The sequence below is a fragment of the Rattus rattus genome, chromosome 4 (genome assembly GCF_011064425.1).
Source record: "Rattus rattus isolate New Zealand chromosome 4, Rrattus_CSIRO_v1, whole genome shotgun sequence".
In the NCBI taxonomy this organism is placed as follows: Eukaryota; Metazoa; Chordata; class Mammalia; order Rodentia; family Muridae; genus Rattus; species Rattus rattus.
In genome coordinates, this window is record NC_046157.1 from 55,194,521 (window position 1) to 55,216,552 (window position 22,032).

Sequence of the window (22,032 nt, forward strand, 5' to 3'; positions counted from 1 at the left end):
TCTCCTTGTTCTAGCGAACAGCAATGACGAAGATCCAGGATAAAACTTGCAACTCTCTGGATGTTCGCTTCTTTCCAATTAGCATTTGCTTTTCCTTGTTTGCACCGTGTCTCTGTTAATGCAAACTGTTCCTTTCACACTGTGACTTGCTTTTATCTTTCCCTTGCTGTAAAATCTCGGCCCCTATTGCCGCTCATGTTGCTTAGGCGGGAAGACAATCTACCTGATATGATCCGCACTATAATAAATGACATTAATCCAGAATTAAGAATCTAGTGCATTGATTTTTCTTTCCTGACTTCATTTGCTAGGGGACGCTGCACTGTCAGGTATATGCTACCTGACATGGGGACAATGGTTTATTATTTAGGAGTGTAATGGCTTCAGAAAAATATGGGGTACCAAATCATGACCTTTCTCAAAGTTATTGTCAAAAGGAGAGCTCAACACTAAACCTCTCACCTCTGACTTCTATTGCACAGACCTCCACCAGAATATTCTCTAATTGCAAACCAGGCAATAGGCTCCTGTGTGAGCCTAGGTTGTTTCCTTTGATCTGATCCCATAAGACAGGATAAGTACTTTCTTGGTTGCTGTGGTTGCCCTGCCTTCTTCTCTGGATTTAGCCCTTACTACTTAGCATTGCAAGTACCATGTACCCACACTCTTATCTGACACACAGTGTCCCCTAAATTTATTCTTTTAAAATGATCACCACCATTTTATACATGCCACTATCAAGAACACTTTGACCTTCTCCGTCTGCTGGAAGTATCACAACACAATGCAAATTCATGAACGAACCTTGGACTTAAACAGCACCTAAGAAACCATTGAACACTCACGCTGTGTAGAGTCATGTGGGCAGGGTGCAGAAGAGACAGAGGTGTAAAGAAGTCTGATACATACTATCAGAGTTTGCCAGAAGTCATATACTGTGGAACACATCATAATTAAACCCCATTAATTAAATAAAGCTGAACTGTAAGTATGTAAATGCTCATCTTTTTGGGATACTGGGAACGGTCTTCTTCAAATGCAAGAATTAGAAAAAAAAGGAAGAAGAACATTAAAACCAGACTTAAGTGTGACATAGATGCTAGAATAATCGGAAAAGGATTTTAAATTACTCTGATGTGTATTCTCAGAAATATGATAAAAAAGCCATCGGGCAAAACAGAGAGATAGAGATTCAATGAAAGGATTTTTTTTAAATACTAAAAGCACTTGTGAGATAAGAGACCAAGGACATAGGTCCATTACAAGTCCAAACTAAATTCTGAGATGACAGAGCACGTCCACTCTCTCTGCCATATTTCTGAGAGAAACTTGGCCTGGTACATAGCAAGAAGCAGACACGTACTTGTAGTCTTTTCTCCCGGATGAGGCATGTGCCGCTGTTTCACAGTTCTAATCCTATCTATAAAATTTCCAGCACTGGCAGTGAGTTCTTCCTTTTAAAAACAAGTATTTATTTTGCAGTGTTGGGTGTGCAACTAAAGTGTCCCGTAGGTAACATAAAAGTTTTGCCTTTACAGCCTTAGCTCCAGAGTGACAGAGCAGTTCCTCTCACGTTCCTAATGCTGTTGTTTTAAGGCCCATTTGCCAGAGAGGATGGCATCCGTACCTTCAGTTTCTGAATCCTGTCATAGACAAATTCCTGACACCCAACCTTGACAATTAAGTCTTTAGAAGAGTCTGCTCTGAGCGAGACATGCAACTGTAGTGGATTTGGTTACATTTCTGAAGAGGAGATCATTTCAAAGTGAGACTAATAGACCTATAACATGTAGGCTGCTCTGCGCTAAAGATGTCACTATTACTCTGAAGGCTGGTCCATAGACTCATCCTACCTGCTTCTGAGCGTCAGCATGGAACCATAAAGTATCTTCCCAAAGCACATGTCATGCGATCATTGTACTAAAATCCTGTGACGTTCTTCCAACTTCTAAACTATTTCTTTGATTTTCTTGAGCAAAAGATGCTGAACTTATAACTGGCAAGAACATGAACCATGTGTTCTAGAAGTTGCTAGAGGCTGGACATGAAATAACATGAAGATAGAAAGTCTCTGGTATACTGAACATGAGGCAAAGAAATAAAACAAGAAAGACATAAGTAATGGTAGCTAAGAACTTTCAAACTGAAAGAAAAATAAAAACAAACAAACACACAAACAAAAACTTGAGACCAGAAAACTCTGCATGCTCAGACAGTGTATCGGCGCTGATAATTGAAGAGATAAACATTCACAAAAAGGACTTGAGATTGGGTCTACCATTCCAAACTGCGGAAACCACACAGAAATTCTTCTCTTCAAAGGAAGTAGGGGATGAGCTACCCCAAACTTCCTTACAGAAGTTACAACTACAGCAAGACATTTTAAATGGGTGTGTAATGTGATTCCTATTGTCCCATGCCTTTTACATAAATTTGTTTTGTGTGTTAATGAGTCTTTGCATAAGATGCATGTCTGATAGGCCCAGAAGTAAGGAGAAGGCCTTGTAACCCTTGGAACCAGAGTTACACGTGGTTCTGAGCTACTACATGGATGTTGAGAATCAAACTCTGGTCCTCCAGAAAGAGCATCCAGTGCTCTTAACTGCTGAGCTACCTCTCCAGGCCCATCATAGTCACATTTTTATTTAAATTTTTAAATTGCTTTACTTTGCTGGATTCTGCTTCCTGAAATAGCTAGAAAAGCCTTTTTAAAAAAGATAAACTGTTCAGTCCGATAACATAGTGTGTTATTGCTTGGTATGACTAATACAGTTGTATATTTTGAAATTATTTCAGCACGATACATTGCTAAGCATGCAAGAGACCCTTGCATCATGGCAAACTCTCTTCTGGGTGCTAGGAATGTGACAGTAAACAGTTCAATCACAGAAAGGGCTGGAAAATAAATGGTAAATACTGATAAAAACACAGTGATGTAAGAGGGTATTGTGGAGCACAAAGAGGGAGTGAGAAATATTATAACAAAGAGAGGTGATTCCATTTAGAAAAGTCAGAAATATTAAACTGTTAAGACGGATGACTGACAGGAGAAGGCAGGTTTACTGCAGATGTCACTTCATCTTCCTGTCCTCTGAATCTCACGCCCAGCTCTGCATCAGATCATTTAGTGTGACCTCCCCTTCAACCTTCCTCCCAACCCTGTTCTCTGTCCCAGCCCCCAACTCTGGGAAGCTGCCAACGAGGCCTGTCAGAGCAACAAGTAGGCCAGTGAAGCAGCAGGTAGGCAAGATTCAGATCTCCTCTCTCCCTGTTCTCCTCTAAATCCAGTGCCTCAGTCTCATCCCCAGCTCTGTAGCGGACGACATATTGACATATTGTGGCCTCTCCTCACTCTTTGCCCTTATTTCCAGAGAACTAACTATATCCTGGTGCACACCCTGCTTTCCTCCCTCCTGTGAACTCCTTTAGCCCCACCGCACATCCTAGTTCCTAAGTGTAAGTTCCCAGTGCCTAGGAACACATTCTACATAGAACCGGAGAGGCCACACCTGGCAAGGTCCCAGAATTTTCTACTAGGGAACGCATAGCCACTAAGCCTCCAAGAGCCAGAATGGGCAACGTAAAACAAGCGGGAGGTGGGGGGAAGCACTTAATCAACGAAGACAATAACAGAAATTAGCACCGAGAATTATAATCAATCCAAACCCGGATGCCTAAATGCCAGCATAAAAAGATAATCAAAACAGCCAGGACAATATGTCTCCACCAGAGCCCAGCAATCCCATCCTGATTATTCCAAGATAGCGGAAGCACAAGAGAAAGACTTTAAAACGTCCCCGGTGGACATTATAAAAGTTCTTAAAGAGACAATGAGTAAATCCCTTAAATAAATCTATGAAAACACAAACAGTAGAAGGGAATGAATAAAACAGATACAGAAAAATTGCAATAACCTTCTACATCCTATGTGATCATCAGGGATTAAAGCTGGGTATCAACAACGACAGAAACAACAGCAAACTACAAACATATGGAAACTGAGAGACATAGAAACCCACTCCTGAATGAAACTGGGGCAGAGCTGTGTGGTGATGGTGCACACCTTTTTACCAGCACTTGGGAGGCAGAAGTAGGCAGATCTCTGATTTTGAGGGCAGCCTGGTCTACATGGTGAGTTCAGGACAGCCATGAGAGTGTCAGTCTTGAGAGAGAGAGAGAGAGAGAGAGAGAGAGAGAGAGAGAGAGAGAGAGAGAGAGAGAAAGAGAGAGAGAGAGAGAGAGAGAGAGACAGAGAGAGACAGAGAGAGACAGAGAGAGAGAGAGAGAGAGACAGAGACACGGAGAGAGAGAGGCAGAGAGGCAGAGGCAGAGAGGCAGAGAGGCAGAGGCAGAAAGGCAGGGAGGCAGAGACAGAAAACAGACAGAGATGCAGAGAGGTTAAAGGCTCTAGAATTTAATGAAAATGAAAAGCAAACATTAACCCAAGCTTATGGGATACAATGAAGCAGTTCTAAAAGTCAAGTCCACAATACTAGATCCTTACATAAAAATTAGATCCCACACCCAAAAGCTGTGTGAAGAAATTACACCCAAAAAAGTAGATGGGAAGAAAGAAACAAACTTGGGGCTGAGATCTACATAAACAACAGCCGTAGCAAAGAACCAATGAAATGAAGAGTCAGCTCTTAGAGAAAGTGACCAAACCTTATCCAAATTTACTAAGAGACTGAGAGAATGTCCAAATAAACAAGACCAGAGAGAGAGAGGAGACACAACAATAGATCTGAGAAAATCGAGAGAATCTTAGAAATATACTTTGAAAACAAGCAAAAAAAAAAAAAAATCCAGATGTTTTTACCACAGAATCACAGAACTCTAAATTCTACCAGACATTGATAGAAGAATTAATGGCAGTGGTCCTCAAATTATTCCACAAGAGAGACAGAGAAAGAACTCTTACTTAGTTTTAGTGCAGCAGATAGGAACAAATAGAGTCACACACATTATGCAAATACACAGATAGAGAGAGACACAGAGACAAAAAGACAAACAGAGACAGACATAAACAGAGAGATACAGAGACAGAGCTCGAGAGACACAGAGAAAGTACCTGGAACAGTCTCACACCTGATGATTCCCCTCAGATCCTGACCCTCAGGGCTCAAGGAACCCCAAGGAAGAGGAGGTGGAAAGATTGTTAAGAGACAGAGGAGGAGGAAGACCTAAGAAAGCAGTAACAGGACCAAGGACCAGGTAAACTCACAGAGGCCTAGAAGTATGCACAGGGTCTGCAGGGGTTTATACTGTATGACATGCTAGAACTGAAAGGAGAAAAAGGTGCTTGTTCTCATTCCTAACCCAGGAATCACAGAGACTTTCTTTACCTTCGTATTTCTACTAGCTTATTTTCTCCTCATCCAAAGCCAAAATATACTAGCATTTTCTGAGAGTGCCCTAAAATGAACATTGTATTCTCTCCGATCGATAAACACTTGACAACAAAAAATGTATTTTTCTCTTCAAGAGTCTCACTGCTTAAACAAATTAGCCTTAAAGGTAGGCTACGGTCCCAGCAGTGGCCAACAGAAAGCCAGCTCAAAGGCCTCTTTGAGGATTTCCTGGCCTTTCCTTTGCTTGTCACATCAGGATTTTTTTCTTCTTTTTTCCTTTCTTTCCTTCTTTTTTTACATTATCCTTTTTAGTCTTTTTTTTTTTACTTTTACATATTACTTGTTCTTCTCTCATTTTCACCCTGACAATTTTCTTTTCTTTTTTCCCTGTTTATTTATTCACTTTACGTCCCTATCACAGCCCTACCCCTCCTCCCAGTTTTTCTTTTGTTTCCTTTTCTTTTTCTCTCCCCTCCTCCTCTCTCTCCTCTCCCTTTCTCTCCCCCCCCTCTACACACACACACACACACACACACACACACTGACAATGATTTGTGATTACAGGATTCAAAGAGAATACCATGTGATAAACTTGCCAAGGTGTGATCAAGAGACCTTTAGAGGTAGGTCAAGGCTTGGGCATGGAGATCAAGGTCACACTCACTAATCATAGAAAACATCTCTTCATTAAGATCTAGAAATAAAAATGGGAACTCACTGAGTCTGTCCACTAATTTCTGTGATGTCTGTTTGACCATAATCAGCAGACACAGCCATTGACTTGCAGTTTCTGCTCAGAGACTGAAGGATCACAGAGACTTTACTGTCTACTAATTTATTTCTTCTAATTTATTTTCTTCTCCTCCAAAGCCAAAATATACTAGCATTTTCTGAGAGTTCCCTAAAATGAACATTGTATTCTCTGCTTCCATTTCTTATCAGCTAGTTAAAAAATAATAATAGAGTTTTGAATATGTACATTTTTCAGGAAGGAAGGTTCTCTTACTAACCTCACATGGTAACTCTCTGGAAAACATTGAAATCATTTTATTTCCATGACCTGAAGAAATTAAGCTTTCTTAGTAAAGAGCCCTTGTCTAGACACTTAAAGATCAATAATCTCAAAGACAGATTGAGAGAACACCCCAAATCTATATTTTGTCACCTCTACCCTGACACATCCCTATTCTATCCGCCATCCCTGTATACATCCTAGTGAGGCTGTTCAACTCTCAGACCCTGTTCCACAGTAGGAAAGCAAGAGCCCACAGGAAAGTGTTTCAAACACACACGAACTGCAACTCAGCCTCCGTTGTCCACAGCAATAGAAATTTACACAGCTTTACATTTTCCTCATGAGATTTTTATTGGTTGAAAAGTACTAGGTGTTTTCAGTTCAGTTCTCTGGGGCAGCAATGGCTTTCTAGAAATAACTGTAGCACAGACCTGTAAGTTCATTCCAGAACTTAGCCACCAGCCGGGTGAACAGGCTGTATGTTAAAGCAAACCTGCCGTCTAGTTTACTATGAAGAAACCCATTCTCCATCACTCTCCTTATTATTAGAATGAAACAGGGCTTTGAAGCAGAGGAAACAAGGAAATTCCTCAAAGCATCATACTGAAAGTGTCTCCATATGAAGTTAATAACCAACATCCTGTCTTTTCTTGCTGAATTCCTTCTGGAAGAACACAGAAAGTAAAAAATCTTCCTAAACAGCACCCATGACAAAAGATATACATATTGAAATAGAAGAAAAGACCAGGGCTTGAACAGAAAACAACAACTACATAAAATATAAAACAAAACCTCAGAGCCTCAGAGCCTGAAAGTACATTGGAAAAAAATGGATGTTTTTGTTTAAAATTGAATCTCCAGACATATTCATTCAGCATCATTTATTCAGAAAGCAGTTTTGAATGTCTGTTAAACACAAACACCATGCTATGGTTCAACAAAGCACATTTCCATAGACATCTATTCTCTGGATCCTTTGTGTTTCTGAACTGACAGTTCGCGAGTACCAGCAAGCTTGGGCCTTGACTATAGCAGCAAAGCAATGGAAGTTTGGATGCAATGTGCTCCTTGGGAATCTCTGCCTGATGGGTGGCAGCGAGTTTGATAGGAAAAGGAGGTGTTTTCTTTAATGTAAAATATTTATAGAGTTTCAATAAGAAATGCCAAGGAAAAACAATTTCCATTAGTAATACCTTTCAGAATACAATGGGTTATTTTTTATATTTTATGAAATCTAATACTTTGGGAATGTGAAATGCAAAGTTTCTTACCCAGTACAACCTGGACTGTGCTTCATAGACACATCTTCAATAAATTGGATTGTTGGATCTGATTAAAACTGTGTGAGTGTGAATCACTGGTACACACACTTATGTGCTTCACTGTTCTTCAAGTCTCTACATAGATTTCGAAACAACGTATGGCACAACAATGAGGAATCTTTTAAAACTATCCTCTATAAATTGTTCATTTCCTTTTGAGTTCTTGGATAAATGCCTTTTTTTTATAGAGGAGGTATTTAAGACATGGTTTTAAAACTTACAAGTCAAGATATAAATACATGGAGATAGATGTAGCCTGGTGTTCAAGTGCTTGCCACACATGTGGAGTCTAAGGAACAAGCCTGTGTGCTGAAAAACAAGGCCAGCAATAAAACAAAAGAAAGCTAAGCAATCACAGAAAACCAATCACGGTGATGGCTTAGCAGGTTAACATATTAGCCATGTGGATGTGGGCACAAATGCAGCATAGTGTGCAAGTGGAAGTCAAAAGACAATTTCTAAGAGTAAATTCTCCCCTTTTGTCATGGGATCTGGGGACCAAGATCAAGTTACCAGTCTGTGGAACAAATGGTTTCACCAACTGAAGATATGTGATAACTTGTTTAATCAACTAGACAAGAAGTAGCCTTGTCTAGGAAAGGGACGTCTAGAAGTGACTGAGAGGCATCACGTAGCTGTGGTTATCCTCTAGGCAGCCTGGGAGGCATCATGCAGATGTGGAGTTCCTCTAGGCATATCTGTGGGGTATTTTCTTGATTGGGTTGATTGAGAAAAGAATAAGATATGTGGGCATCAACATTTCCTTGACTGAGTCCTGGGCAGAGCGAAAGGTTAAAGGTTACTGAGCACCAGCTTCCATAACTGCTTATTAACTGGACACAATATGAAAAGCTGCCTCTTCATCCTTCAAGCATGCCCTACTGCGGTAAGATGTATTCTGAACTGGGAAGCAAGATAAGTCTTCCTTAAATTGTTCTTATAGGGTACCTTATCACAGCATCTAGACAAGAAACTAATACAAATATGTCCTTACTAAGTTGTCTGTGTTCTCTGTTGCTCAGGCTGGCTTTGGATTTGGCATCTCCTGTCTCTGCCTTCTTTTCAGACCTGGGATAGCAGGCTCAACTTTGAAATTCGACTTTAATTAATTATGGTTCCAGAACATTATTAGATAAATCCTTTATGCCTACAGGTTACTAACTAAAATAAGAACAATATTTGACTATGAGAAGGTTGTGGGGCATTCTTCCTGACATCTGGATGTCTGTCAAGGGATACTGCAGGTACAATAAACACTTAACACAGAAATTAATGAATACGCAGAATGCCTGGAAGCAGAGAATTAAAACTGGAAGTCCACCAAGAAAGCACTAATCACATTTGGAAAAATGCCTTCAACTTTTTGGAAGCTCATGTTGCTAACCTCGAATCTTTTGGCCACCCTTTCTCTGGACAGGGCATGGAGCACTCTGGGAGTGGTCACCAAATCTTGTCTTTGTATTGCTCTCTGTCCTGATCTCTGTCCCAAAGATGGGATGTTGGTTTATTCAATACTTGTTTGCCTGGGTTTTGGATTGCAGCCCGGAGAGCGATGTTGAACCTGCCAGCTGTCAACTGAGCAGCATGGACCTAGCAGCCATGTAACCTCTTGCTGACCTTTACCAGATCCTGTCAAGAGCTCGCTTTGTTCCTGCTATTCCCCATGCCCCAGTTCAGTCTGCCCATCAACCTACACCAGATGCCTAAGGGTCCCAGTTAATAGCCTCTTACCCTTCAGTACCAGTCCTGGCTCTTCTAGCCCGTGAATTATATGTGTAGTATGGCTTCCCTTTGATCTATGTCTCCTAATGCGGACATTGGCCAATGTGAATAGCAGGGCCCAACCACTAACCTAATTGCTCTATGCTTTTAAAGCTCAGAGACATGCATCTGGGTGTCTAAAGATCACATTCTCTTTGGTGTGCAGAAGATTTATGTTACGATAATTTTTAGTTAAGTTAAATTGATACAGGATTTGGGATTCATACTAGAATGTCACATCACATCACAAACTATGCTATGCATCACATCACAAACTCTCGAGTTCTGAAGGCACACGTGGCAGTGGGGAAGGGCACAAAGCAGAAGGGTTGTGAGGTGTATGGGAGGAATATACTCCTAGCACAATTCATGCTTGTATTAAAGTGGTCTTGTGTAATCTAGTATACTAAAATTTAAAAGTATTCCCTGTAAAAGTATTTTACTTTGTGCCAGTAGTTAAAACAAATTTTCCGGGTAACCTAGTCTCTAGATCATGTTTTTGTTCTGCCTTCTGGCATGTAGAAATAGTTTTTCCCAGCTGCTAGTAAGTGTACATTCTTGAGCTCTGCTTGTATGTCCTTTGATAATTTCCATTTGATAATTTTAGTAAATCTGTGCTATTCTGAGTTAACGAGAGAGCTGTGCGCACTTGATGTCTTAGTTTTATTCCCCATTGTGGTGTGAAGATGCCAGGACAAAAGTAACTTAAGGCAGAATGGAATCGTTTGGCTCACATGTCCAGGTTACAGTCTCTCGTCATGAACAAGTCAAGGCAGCAGGAACATGAAGCAGCTAGTCGCATATGTCCACTGTAAAGACAGAGAATGGGCTAGAGAGAAAATTCTGTGATTGAGGGAACTTGTGACTCTTCCAGAGGACCCAGGTTCAATTCTCAGAACCCACATTGTGACTCACAATTGGAGTTTTAAATGACTGAGATCCTCTGTGGGTGATAGGAACCAAATCCAAGTCTTCTGGGAAAACTGCAAGTGTTTTGAACCACAGAGCCATCTATTTCCCAGTTGATATTAACCTTCAAAATTTTGCCTGATAGTGTACTATTTTGCTTAGATTCATGTGGGTGCTGGTCTTCCTAACACCATTTGTCACTTAAAAATCTATTCTGGTGAGAACCCCGTCTCCAGTGTTTTTCTGAGAACATTGTGGGCAGAACTGAATGTGGCTTGATTTCAGCCCAATGTAGTCCAGCATCAGTGAAGAGAATTGTTTGTGGAGTTAACTCCACCCTTTCACTGTTCCTATAGATGGCGGCTGATCACAGTCTCCTGATTCTGTTGCTGAAAATCTGAGTGGTCAGTGTGATTGCAAGCACAGCGCTATGGAAACATGGTGGGCCCGGGTGTAGAGCCATCAGCGATGGATCACTAAAAGCCATGCGCAAATCTCTCAGAAGTCATTAGCAACCGTGGAATTCCATCAACTTCACTGCTGCTGGGAAAATTATGATAGAGTTATATATAAGATTTAATTATTCCCACTATAAAAATGTCTAAATTCTGATTTTAAATGCAAATGCAATCTGAGGATTGTATTTTAGGAATATTTTATTGACTAGTACCGAAAAAAATGAACTAAATGAGTGGATTCAGAGCAATCCTATAATCTCATTTAGTGGCTATGGTCAGAATTGGTTTTCTGTAACTTATTAAGATCAGGGAATTTTTTTTAAAAGAAATATATGACAAAACTCATGAAGATATCAAAAACAGACAAAATACAGTATGTAGCTTTCATTCCTGCCTTGCAGCTAGAACCATGGAAGTGTCCTAGGCCTCTTCCCGTTCACCTCGATACTGCCTAGTGATATGCAGGGAAGCAGTAAAAACATTTCTCATCATGAAATATATTGAATTTCCTTCATTTCCTGATAATAAAATAGAGGAAATGCAGAATGGGGGATCAAGTAGGAAGGTATAGTATCATTTTTCATAAACTATAAAGGTGCCGTTTATATTGAAATATAGTGGCATGCATTTTACCCTTTAACTACCCATGATAAAGATGTTTCCATTTTTAAAGGTATGTGTTCTTTTCTGTTTTTCTCCGAATTTCTTTTACTTCTTGTCGTGTGTGTGTGTGTGTGTGTGTGTGTGTGTGTGTGTGTACATGCTCACAAATGCTTGTGCCAGGATGTACATGTAGAGAGCAAAGGAAAGTTTATAGGAATCTGTCCTCTCGTTCTACCTTGTAGGCCCTAAGGATCGAGATGAGATGAGGCCATCAGATTCAGTGTTAGGAAACTTAGCAGGTGAGCCATCTCGCCAGTCCTGACAGGGTTTGTCAGCTCTACTTCTTCTTTTTGTTATTAGATATTTTATGTATTTACATTTCAAATGTTATCCCCTTTCCTGGTTCTCCCACCCCCCAATCCCCTTAGTCTCCCTCCAATCTCATCCCCTCCCCCTGCTTCTATGAGGATGTTCCCCCTCCTACCCAACCACTCCAGCCTCAACACCCTGGCATTTCCCTATACTGGGGAAACAAGCCTTCACAGGATCAAGGGCGTCTCCTCCATTACATGAATGAGTAGAGTTAATTAAGTTTCTTCAATAGGGGAAAATATTTAAAATCACATGAAAAAACAAAATAGCCGAAGAACCAATCAGAAAGAGCTTGCATCTGACTCAGTAAAATTCCCCCAAATAAAGCAAGGTTAAATATGGAAAGGTGCTTGAAGGTGCTAAAACGCATTGTCACTGGATTATAGCCTAGATAATGGGACATAGCTTGGTTGTTGAGTGCTTTTGTGGAGCATGCGCATAAGTGGTCATGGTGCTGCAACACCTATAATCCCAGGGCATGGTTAATAGAGGCTGGGCATCAGGAATCCAAGGTCAGCCTTGGGTAGATAGTGAGTCAGTCGGGTCAATATCAGACCCTGTCTCAAAACAGCACAAAAACAAACAAGCAACAACAAAAATGTAGGAACCTGTAACTTATTTAGGTATTAGATGAATAAACTGACAAAGACATTAAATAAGCGAATCTTTATTTGTTACTACTTAAAAGATAGCCAAGTGTCCACATTTAAAGTATTTTAGAATTGTTTCAGATTTATAGGAAACTTTGGAAGTAATATAGATTTTTATTTAATCTGTCTCTATTACTAGTAGCTTGTATTGATACTTAGATTTCCTGTGAGCTAGCCTTTCTGTATTGTGCTGGCTTCATGAGTTTTTTGCTGAAGTTTTCTCGACATCCACTAAAAAATTAATAATTTTTATTTGAAAATATATATACATACATTTGTATAAGAAAAATTAAAATAGTGAACTTACTCACTTTAAAGCAGTTTCTTGTCCTTTAAGGGTATCCTGATAAGCTGTTCTCCACATGTATATAACTGGGAAAAGAGGCTTAAAGTAAAATCAAAATAATAATTTGGGGGTGCTAACTACGTCTTCATTTTAAAAGAAATGTGACTATAATTGTGGAACTTGTATTTAATTATCTTCCAAAAGTAGGAAGGATTTTTTTTTCTCACAAATATTTACCCCTGTGAAAGCAGAGATTCTAATTAGCTGTTTTGGATTTCTGCCTCTAGACAATGATATACGGTAGTAGGAGCATGTGTGTTGAAATAATCACAATACTGGACAAAGTACGGGAAACATGGATCTTGTCCAGGTACCCAGCAAAGGTGAGGAGCTAAGGGTGGGTCCTGGAGAACAGCAGAGGGAAGTGCTGAGAATTGCAGGGATCTGCAGAGTTCACCAAAGCCTTCCCTGAAAATGATTAATCCATGCAGGCAGGCAAGGGAGTCTCATGAAGCTGGAGGAGAGTCACCTGATAGGATCAGCAAAGAAACTCAGAGCTCAAGTGTCTGAGGTTTGTTGCATTTCCCTCTGGATACAGCAGAAAAATGGAAGAGGAATTTAAGGGATGTTTCACTTAAGCAAATATAGAGATTCAAGACTGAGTTTCAGTTACTGTTCCATGAACACAACACTCAAAAGGATCAAGTTGTTTCCATGTAAATCACACTTACCTCAGGACAAAGTTGGGCGTGTTTACCGGAACACAAAATTCTGTACCAGACAAAATGTTAAGTAAGGACACCCAATGTACAATTGATATTTACAAAATATTCAAAGTAACACGGAGGTAATGCTCATCCTACACCTAGACGTGAGTCTATCAAAGCCAAAGCAGAAATCATGGCGATGCCAAAGTTATGTAGGAAAACCATTAAAACAGCAAGGTTAACTCTGCTTACAGAGATGGAAGAAATATATTCACAGTAAGTAATTTGTAAAAAAAATTACAATGACTGAGAGAGGGAAAAGGCTAGGTCACGTCAACAGATCTAGACATTGGGGAGGAAAGGACTGACACATTACAGACATAGAAAAATTACATCCAGACAGAAAAATAACAGGGAAGGATAAATTCATTAATAGAGGAATCTACTAGCTTTCCAGATTTTTGTCATAAAATTCAAATAAGGCTGCAGTGAGTGGTAGAAGAATACATTCCTCTCACCTGGGTATCACTGACTATGAACACACACACACACACACACACACACACACACACACACACACACACACACACACACACCCTGCCCCACCTCTCCAGCCTGTTTAAACCATGTCATCTTGTTTCCTCTGATCCTCTGGGAATTAGGGCCCCATGTGACTGCTATCCCTGCTGTAACCTGCCCACTAACCGTCTACCCAGAGGCTAGATATAGCAAGCCATTGCCCTCCCACAAATAGTGTTAAAGACACCAGACTTTCAAGGTTATTAATACCATATAGTCAAGTGGACCACATGGGCCTTCTCCACACCAGACCCTGTGTTTGTTCTTCTATACTCTTCTTTATTTTGGTTCTAAAACCCATGAATATTTTCAAAGAAAGTAAATGTAGCCTCAACAAATCGTATACATAAACCTCTATATCTGATCTCTAAATCTTATACATAAACCCCTACATCTGTCTCAATCAATACACACAAAACAAATTCAGCTTCATGCAAGTGGACTGAGAAGGGAGTGAGAACTAAGAAGAGTTTCTGTTTGTTTGTTTTCTGTTTCTGGACTCCAGCACTTATGCTGAGTTGAGGGGACAGAGGTAGTAACTGACACTTCTTTTTTGATATTTAGAAAACAGGTTTTCTATATAAATATGATATACTTACAAATACAGCACATCATAGGCAATTTCCCCATTATTTACTCCATCAAACATATACACATGTACTCAGTGAATGACAAAAGGGGTTACTTTATCTTATTAACAATAGTACCCAACTAATGATGCCACAGGTCTCTGATAGTCATGTAGCTATGAACTGTGGCAATCCAAGATATTCCTTATCCAACGCGACAGCAGCATAACTTCATGTTTAGTTAATTACTGATAAATTCAGCAAACAAATTGACATCACACATGGAGAAACCACCATCTGGAAATTTAACTTATTTGTGGTTTACATATTAGACAATGTTATGGAATCAGAAAAATGTGCTGTTTATGGTGACTGTTTTCTAGATGAAACAGTCAGTTGACCTTTGGGGTGTTAAAAAAAAAAAGAAAATATCTCCCATTCTAGTTGAGACTCTATTGATAACCTACGGCTGCTCTTAGGATGAGAGGTAGTTCTTTTTAGGGATACATATCCAGGGAATCTACACATACTCAGTAGATCTCTTTATAGCCATGCCTATACAGGCAGCAATAAGTGTAGTTAGGTTAGTAGCTTTAAAAACAAGGGACGTTGAGTTGGGACCAAAGTGGGGGTGGGAAGATAGGAATCATAATGGAGGGGAGAGATTGCGGACTGGACTTAATTGTAATCATAATATACGTGAATGAGATTTCAAGCTCCACTGCAGGAAATACAAGGTGAGCTGTGGGTTAGCCATCTCCTTATTCAATAAAGGGAATTATAACCTGACTCACTCCATTTTGGTTTATTCAAGAATCATAAAAACATGTTTATAGTGTTCCCAGTATTAAAGGGATTTACATAAACGTGACTGTTGAAATACACACCCAGGGCAGATGTAAACTCAGTGCTAGTATGGATGTTTCCTGATGTCACAAATAGAAAGAAAAAAAATGCCTTTACAGTTGCTAAACCCTAGTGAGTGAGTCCAAAGACATGTTTAGAATTCCCAACAAGTCACCTATGAGTGTTCAGGTGGCAAAGGAATGGGCTTCCTTCATAAAAAAGAAGATTGCTCTGCCTTCAAACCGATGTGCTACCATAGGTATCTGTGGCAAAAATAAATTTAAAAAGTAAAATAAAAATAAAAACAATCTTAGAACAAGGCCCAGTGCTGACTGCGTGCTGGCTACATTGGATTACCGTGTGTTTCAGGTCAACCTTATAATCAAGTCTGTTGAGGACTTTCTGGGTAGATAATGACCCAGATGTTCCACCAATTTTATCTCATTAAGCCTGAAATACACTGGTGAGCCTGTATGAAATGTGCTCGCGTTTTTAAATGCGAGAATTCGATCTTCAAAACATTTCGTCTGAGAATAAAGTAATAGAATAGTAGCCAATGCGTAAGTCCTGGTTACAGATTTTCTGGCCAAAAATGAAATATGGGGCAAAGAAAACTGTCCAGGGTCTATTATTTTCTCACTCCAACAGGTACCCCTAAGAGTGTGTACCCAGAGACACATAATGTAAACAAGCACTCTCATGATACGAAACTCTTCAAGGAACACGGAGAGGCCATTTACCTAAATGGCATGGCCTGGATAGATGTGTAGAGAACAGTGACCTTGCTAAGCTACAACCATGATTTTGTCTGGCTGAATAAACTGAGAATTTTTACTTCCTTTCCAACCTCACAGAGCTCTAAATGACTGTCAGGGAAAAGAAACTAAGCAACATAGGAAACACAAGTTATTTAAAAATATTTTGTGTTTGAGAAAAATATTCTTTGTCAAATTATAGAAACATTGGCTGGGAATATACCACACATTTTATTTAGCACACCATTCGGAAACTCACACAGGTAAGTACCAAAGGAGATATGGCTTTCTTTGTACACAACATCTGTCAAAAGATGTATGCTAACACCTCCAGTTTCATTCTAATAAAAGATAGAAGAGTGACACATGCTCTTGGGTGTGGATCTTCATTAAAAAGTAGTATTTCCAGGTCACAGTTCCTTACTGGGTAGGATACACTTGAAAGCAATGTCTAAATTAGGCTTCCCAGAAGTGGAGTGGATTCCCAATTCAGGTTAACTCTCCAAAGAAGTATTACTTGTCTCAGATCAATTTTCTCACTATTTATCAGTTTTTCCAATGTGTTACTAATACGTTAATCATTCTGGTATATACAGTTTTATTTTATTCCTATGTGGCTTTCCATAAATTCTCACTGATTACACCAAAGCATTAGTGGGTTTTTGACAGTAACTTCAAGAAACTGCTAAGGGAAAATTACTTCTGATGAGAACTTGAATAAGAAGGACCAGATTGACTTGGAAATGGCAGTCATTTGAAAGAGGATGTATCTTTTATGAGTTAGTGGGAGGACTGCTTAGTAGGCAACTGGATGACATTCTAGTGAGATGCCAGGAGGGTGGACTATAGAGAGAACCAACACCCAGCACCAAGGTATATAAAGAAGTCTAGCCTGTAACAAGCACACTTCAGCAACGTGTTCTCTGCGGTTTAATCAAGGCCCGGTTGTCTATCTCTCTATCCCTATCATGTCTAATAACTTTTGCTCAGAAGTCCACAGCTCTCCTTCTTGTAGGAACTCTAGTCATGTTCCTGTCACCTCACCTGTCACCAGTGGTCTCTGCTCCACTGAGACCAGGGAGAGAGATGCCCCTTGCTCTCCTACTAGCAGCCTGGGCAGCAACACACCACAAGACAACTGTCAAGAGCCCTGCGGTGAACCCAGCAGTTGCCAGTCAACCAGCTGCAACAGGAGCACTAGCAGACCTTCAGTCTGTTCTCCAACTACTTCAGGGGTATCTGGATCCCAGGAAGGAACTAGCTGTCTTCCCAACACGTCCCGCCATTCCAGCCTTGGCCGGGCAACATTCTGTAGACAGCCTATGAGTTGCTACGTTCCAAGTTACCTGTCTAATGGATGTCAACCCTTGGGCTATCTGACCTATGGCTGTCCACCACTGAGAAACCTGACCTACGGATGTCGGCCTTTCAGCTGCCTGCCTGGCTGCTACGGGCCCACGAGCTGTAATTACAGCAGCTTTCAACCCTACTCCTCTTCCTTGAGTGGTTGGCGTTATCCTTACTGAAGAAAACCAAGAGGATCTGAAACAACCTCGTGCTTCTGGCTTTGAGAAAGATCAGCCAGCATCACCACAGGGAGGTCTTTTGTTCCGTGGGGCTACATTGTGTGTGTGCTGATTGTCTAGTAATTCTCTTCAACTGAACGTCTGGGCGCTTTGGGGGTGTGTATCACTCAGTTCAGTATAGTTGCAGAGCTTGACGTACTGTTTTACTTCCAGAAAATGCTGTTCTTCTGCTCTCATCACAATTAAATCGTGGCTTCGAATTAGAATCATGCTTATCACGTGCCGTTATTTACATGGGTTTAACTTGCCCCAGTTTTCTCCTTAGAAACTATTAGCATGGGCTCCTTTAAGGGACACCGATGATTCTTTGGGATTAACTATGAAGAAGATTAAAAGAACTTCTAGAAGTATTTTTTATGATTTATGTAAAAGAAATATTTTTAAATGATTTTAAAAGAGATCCGTTAAAACTATGACGCTAAGGGCCAGCAAAATGGCTCCGTAGGTAAAGGGGCTTGTTGTGTGATATTTGCTATGAATTAGGTTCAGGTTCTGAAACCTTCAAAAGAGTGGAAGGAAAAAGCCAACTTCATAAAGTTGTCCTCTGACCTTCACACAAATGGTGTGCATCAACAGACATTTAATCACACACGAAACACAGAGAGAGAGAGAGAGAGAGAGAGAGAGAGAGAGAGACAGAGAGACAGAGAGACAGAGAGACAGAGACAGAGAGAGACAGAGAGAGAGACAGAGAGAGAGAGACAGAGAGAGACAGAGAGAGAGAGAGACTGGGAGACAGATAGAGGGGTGGAGGGAAGGAGGGGGGAAGGAGGGAGGGAAGGAAGGAGAGAGAGAGAGGGAGAAGTGGGGAAGGGAGATGAGAGAGGTATGTGCCATGTGTCTGCACTTGGAATCTGATATTAAGATACTTCAAGAAGCAGGGAATTTCATTTTGGTAGGATGATTATAGGACGTTTAGCTTTTGAATATGTAAGTCCACAGATTTATACTGGCTTAAAGTCACTACAAATGTATTAGCTTGAATTTTGCCAAGCTCGTGTCCTGACATCACTGGCAGAGCCCGGCAGGATGCTCACACAGATGTTTAAAGAGTATTTGACAGAGATGTCACTGTGATGTGGCTATCAAGAGGTCCAACTAGGAACGTCCCCTGCAGCTTAGTCAGCATGGGACTCATCACCTTAGCTTTGCCTGTCTGACAGACAGGCACTTGCAGCTGATGTAATTCTCTAAGTCCAAAACCACCAAAACAACAACAACAACAAAAAAAAACAAACAAAAAAACAAAAACGGGAATATAAAATTTGTTCAACATGCAACAATCTTACATAGAGACTCACCTTAGACATAATTAAGAGGACCAAAGAATCCAAAACCAAACCAAAACCCCCAAAATGCTCAGTCACGAACACTCACTGAAACATTAATTATGTCTCAGATCTGATGAATGTGAACACAGTAATATTTTGCGAGGCCCATACACTTAATACTCTTGCTTTGGTTTAATAAATCTCAGATATTTAGTGTCATTTTGGAGATGTACAGTAAAGGCAGACCATAGTTCTTTTGATTAAAATAACATTTTTTTTCAATTGCTAATTTTTCAGTTGTTCATTTCAACTTGAAACTTTCGTATCTTTATAAAATAATCATTTGCCAAATTAAGGTGATACATCCAACCAGGGGTTATGACTTGGTTTTTATAATTATCAGCCTACATTTGCTTTTCTATCAGGATCATAGAGGATGAGTCCTCTAGGGAGGGTCTTCTTGAGCATTTCCACACTGACAGTACTCTGTTAAACTCTTTTACTAAAACAAAGTCATCATATTTTTATAAGCAAAATGGCATGCATTTGAAATATTTAAGCAAATTGTCTGGTATATCTATCTATGTATCCACCTATTTCTATACTTAAGATGTTTCTACATACATTAAATAGAAAGATGAATGATATATATATATATATATATATATATAATAGTGTCAGCATATATTTGAAAATCAATGTCATGCTTAATTATTTAATTTTCAAATATTTAATTGAGCTCTATACTAGACTGTACCAAAAATTATAGAGCAATAATGTGACATTAGAACCTTGGATTACACACTTCTGATGCATAGTCTTTAGATTTTTAATTTTATTTTTAGTTATTTGTTATATTGTGCCCATGTGGTGTCTTCTGGTTTGAGTACAGTGACTGCAGACATCAAAAAGGAATATAAAATCCCCTAAAGCTGGAGTTACAGGAGTTTGTGAGTTGCCTGTCATGGGTGACAGGAACTGAACTCAGGTCCTCTACAGGACCAGCAAGTGCTCTTAATCACTGAGCCATCTCTCCACCTCCTCATATAACTGGTGCATAATACTTAATTGACACTAACCTTAATCTTTTTCATGAATTGGAAAGTAGTTGCTTCTGTATTACTGACACAGAAATAGGTTCAATGAGATGAATCCTCTGTCACAGATCATTACTAGTGCTCAAAAGAATCTCATTTCCAATTCAAAACAGTTTATTGATATTGTAATATGTAGCTGAATTATAATGTCCTTCTATTAACAGAAACAGATAGACAAGTGAATTATGATTAGTCTTCCAAGAAATGTTTTAAAGGGGTAAATATTAAAAAGAAACAAGAATGAGAATTGGAACTTAATATAAGTGGGTGACCCCTGTCTACATGAATGAAATCATGCTTTGTCACTAGAGAAAATGAGTCACAAATTTTATAATCCACACATTTGAAACACTGATCATTCATTACTACAAATTCGTGTTATAGGGAAGCACAACTGTGTAATAAACAAAAACGTGGGATTTTTATTCCACTATGAAATAACCCAAGTATTGGAACAACTGTTTCAAAAAGCTGTAGTCACTGTGTATAATTTTCAAATATTCAACTCTCTTCACACTTAAGCTAACAAAAGTAAGCACTCACATCAATTAGCTTAGTTTTAAGTTCCAATCAGTAGACAATGTTGAATAAGTATTTTATAAGATGTTTCTCTACTAGATATATTGACACATGCCTGTAATTGCAGATGCTGAGCATGGAAGATCACAGGCTAAGGCCAAACTGAGACAAATAGTGAAACCCTATGAAGGATAGAGGATGACGAGATGGGAAACCAGGTGTCCACTATCAATGCCATGTGTAAACAATGCTTGTTGAATGACATGTGGTTTTAATTAGGCATTATGAGAGAGACAATTGAGTTCATTTATAGAGAATATAAAAGGTACTCAGAGGGGCTACAAATGAGTTTGAATACAACATAGCATGTCTTCTGAACAGTATCGTCCTGTGGACTGAAAAATGGAAATAAACAAGTTGGGGAAAGAATGGGTAGATTGGATGAACAAAGACAGGAAGCTGGAGGTACTGAGATCACCGAAATAAAAAGAAAAAGACCCTGATAAATTCAAAAGACTGGGAGATGATTAGCTGGCTAAAGTGTTGAGGGTCAAAGAGTATAAACTGAGAAGAGATTTTAGAGATAGATTAGGCAACAAATATTAAAATCAATATAAACAAGGGAGTGCATAAAGGAAAGAATTTGAACACTAGGCAAGAACAGCTTGACATGGTAACCAGTGACTCTTGTAAGTAGGCTGTATAGTTGTTAGACTGAGGAAGTATAGGGGCGCCAAGTGAACCTGAGGGGAAGGTGAAGGCATGTTAGACAGTGCTCAGGCCGGTGTCAACGTTTGCTTGTTATTCATGAACGGTAAGAGAAACAAAAGAATCAATGTCAACACTGATTGTTTACCTTGAGAAACTAGCTAAATAATTTTCAACTCATCAAGTAGGAGAACTATAGTCTAGTAAGTCTGATAAGTAAAAAGTGAACTGTGTTTTCGATAAGAAGTTTAAAAGGGTAATAAAAGTTAAACCCGAGTATGTTGGTGCGTGCCTGTGGTTCCAACATCAGGGAAGTTGGAAAGTCTGGGGACAGGGTGGTCATTGAGTGCATTGTCAGTTGAGGTAACGTCCTCTATCAAAAGAAAAACAAAACACAGAAACAAATAATTTGAGACAAACCAATACAGGAAAATATCATGTAGGAAACATGGAATTTAAAATAAAATCAGTTGTTAAAAGTTCATTTTATGTATTGAGTCTTTATAATACAATGTAGATAGCCTAGCCTGCTCAAAGAAATGCCGATGAGAGACACTATTAAGAGCAGCGCACTGCCTACTGTCTCGATGCGGTAGTCTTTACAAGTAGGCTTTAGGGGGTTGTCTGGGCACAACAGCTAGTAAGCAAATTTCTACAGAAGAAAGAAC

General features: G+C 39.6%; 1 protein-coding gene across 1 annotated transcript; it reads left to right on the top strand.

The window, feature by feature from the left end:
- The first annotated feature begins 17,103 nt into the window (after positions 1 to 17,103).
- LOC116899017 (keratin-associated protein 26-1-like) lies at positions 17,104 to 17,967 on the top strand. Its single transcript, XM_032900465.1, has one exon. It carries the CDS (start codon positions 17,152 to 17,154, stop codon positions 17,707 to 17,709), a length of 558 nt encoding a protein of 185 aa, XP_032756356.1. The 5' UTR covers positions 17,104 to 17,151; the 3' UTR covers positions 17,710 to 17,967.
- Positions 17,968 to 22,032: the final 4,065 nt, after the last annotated feature.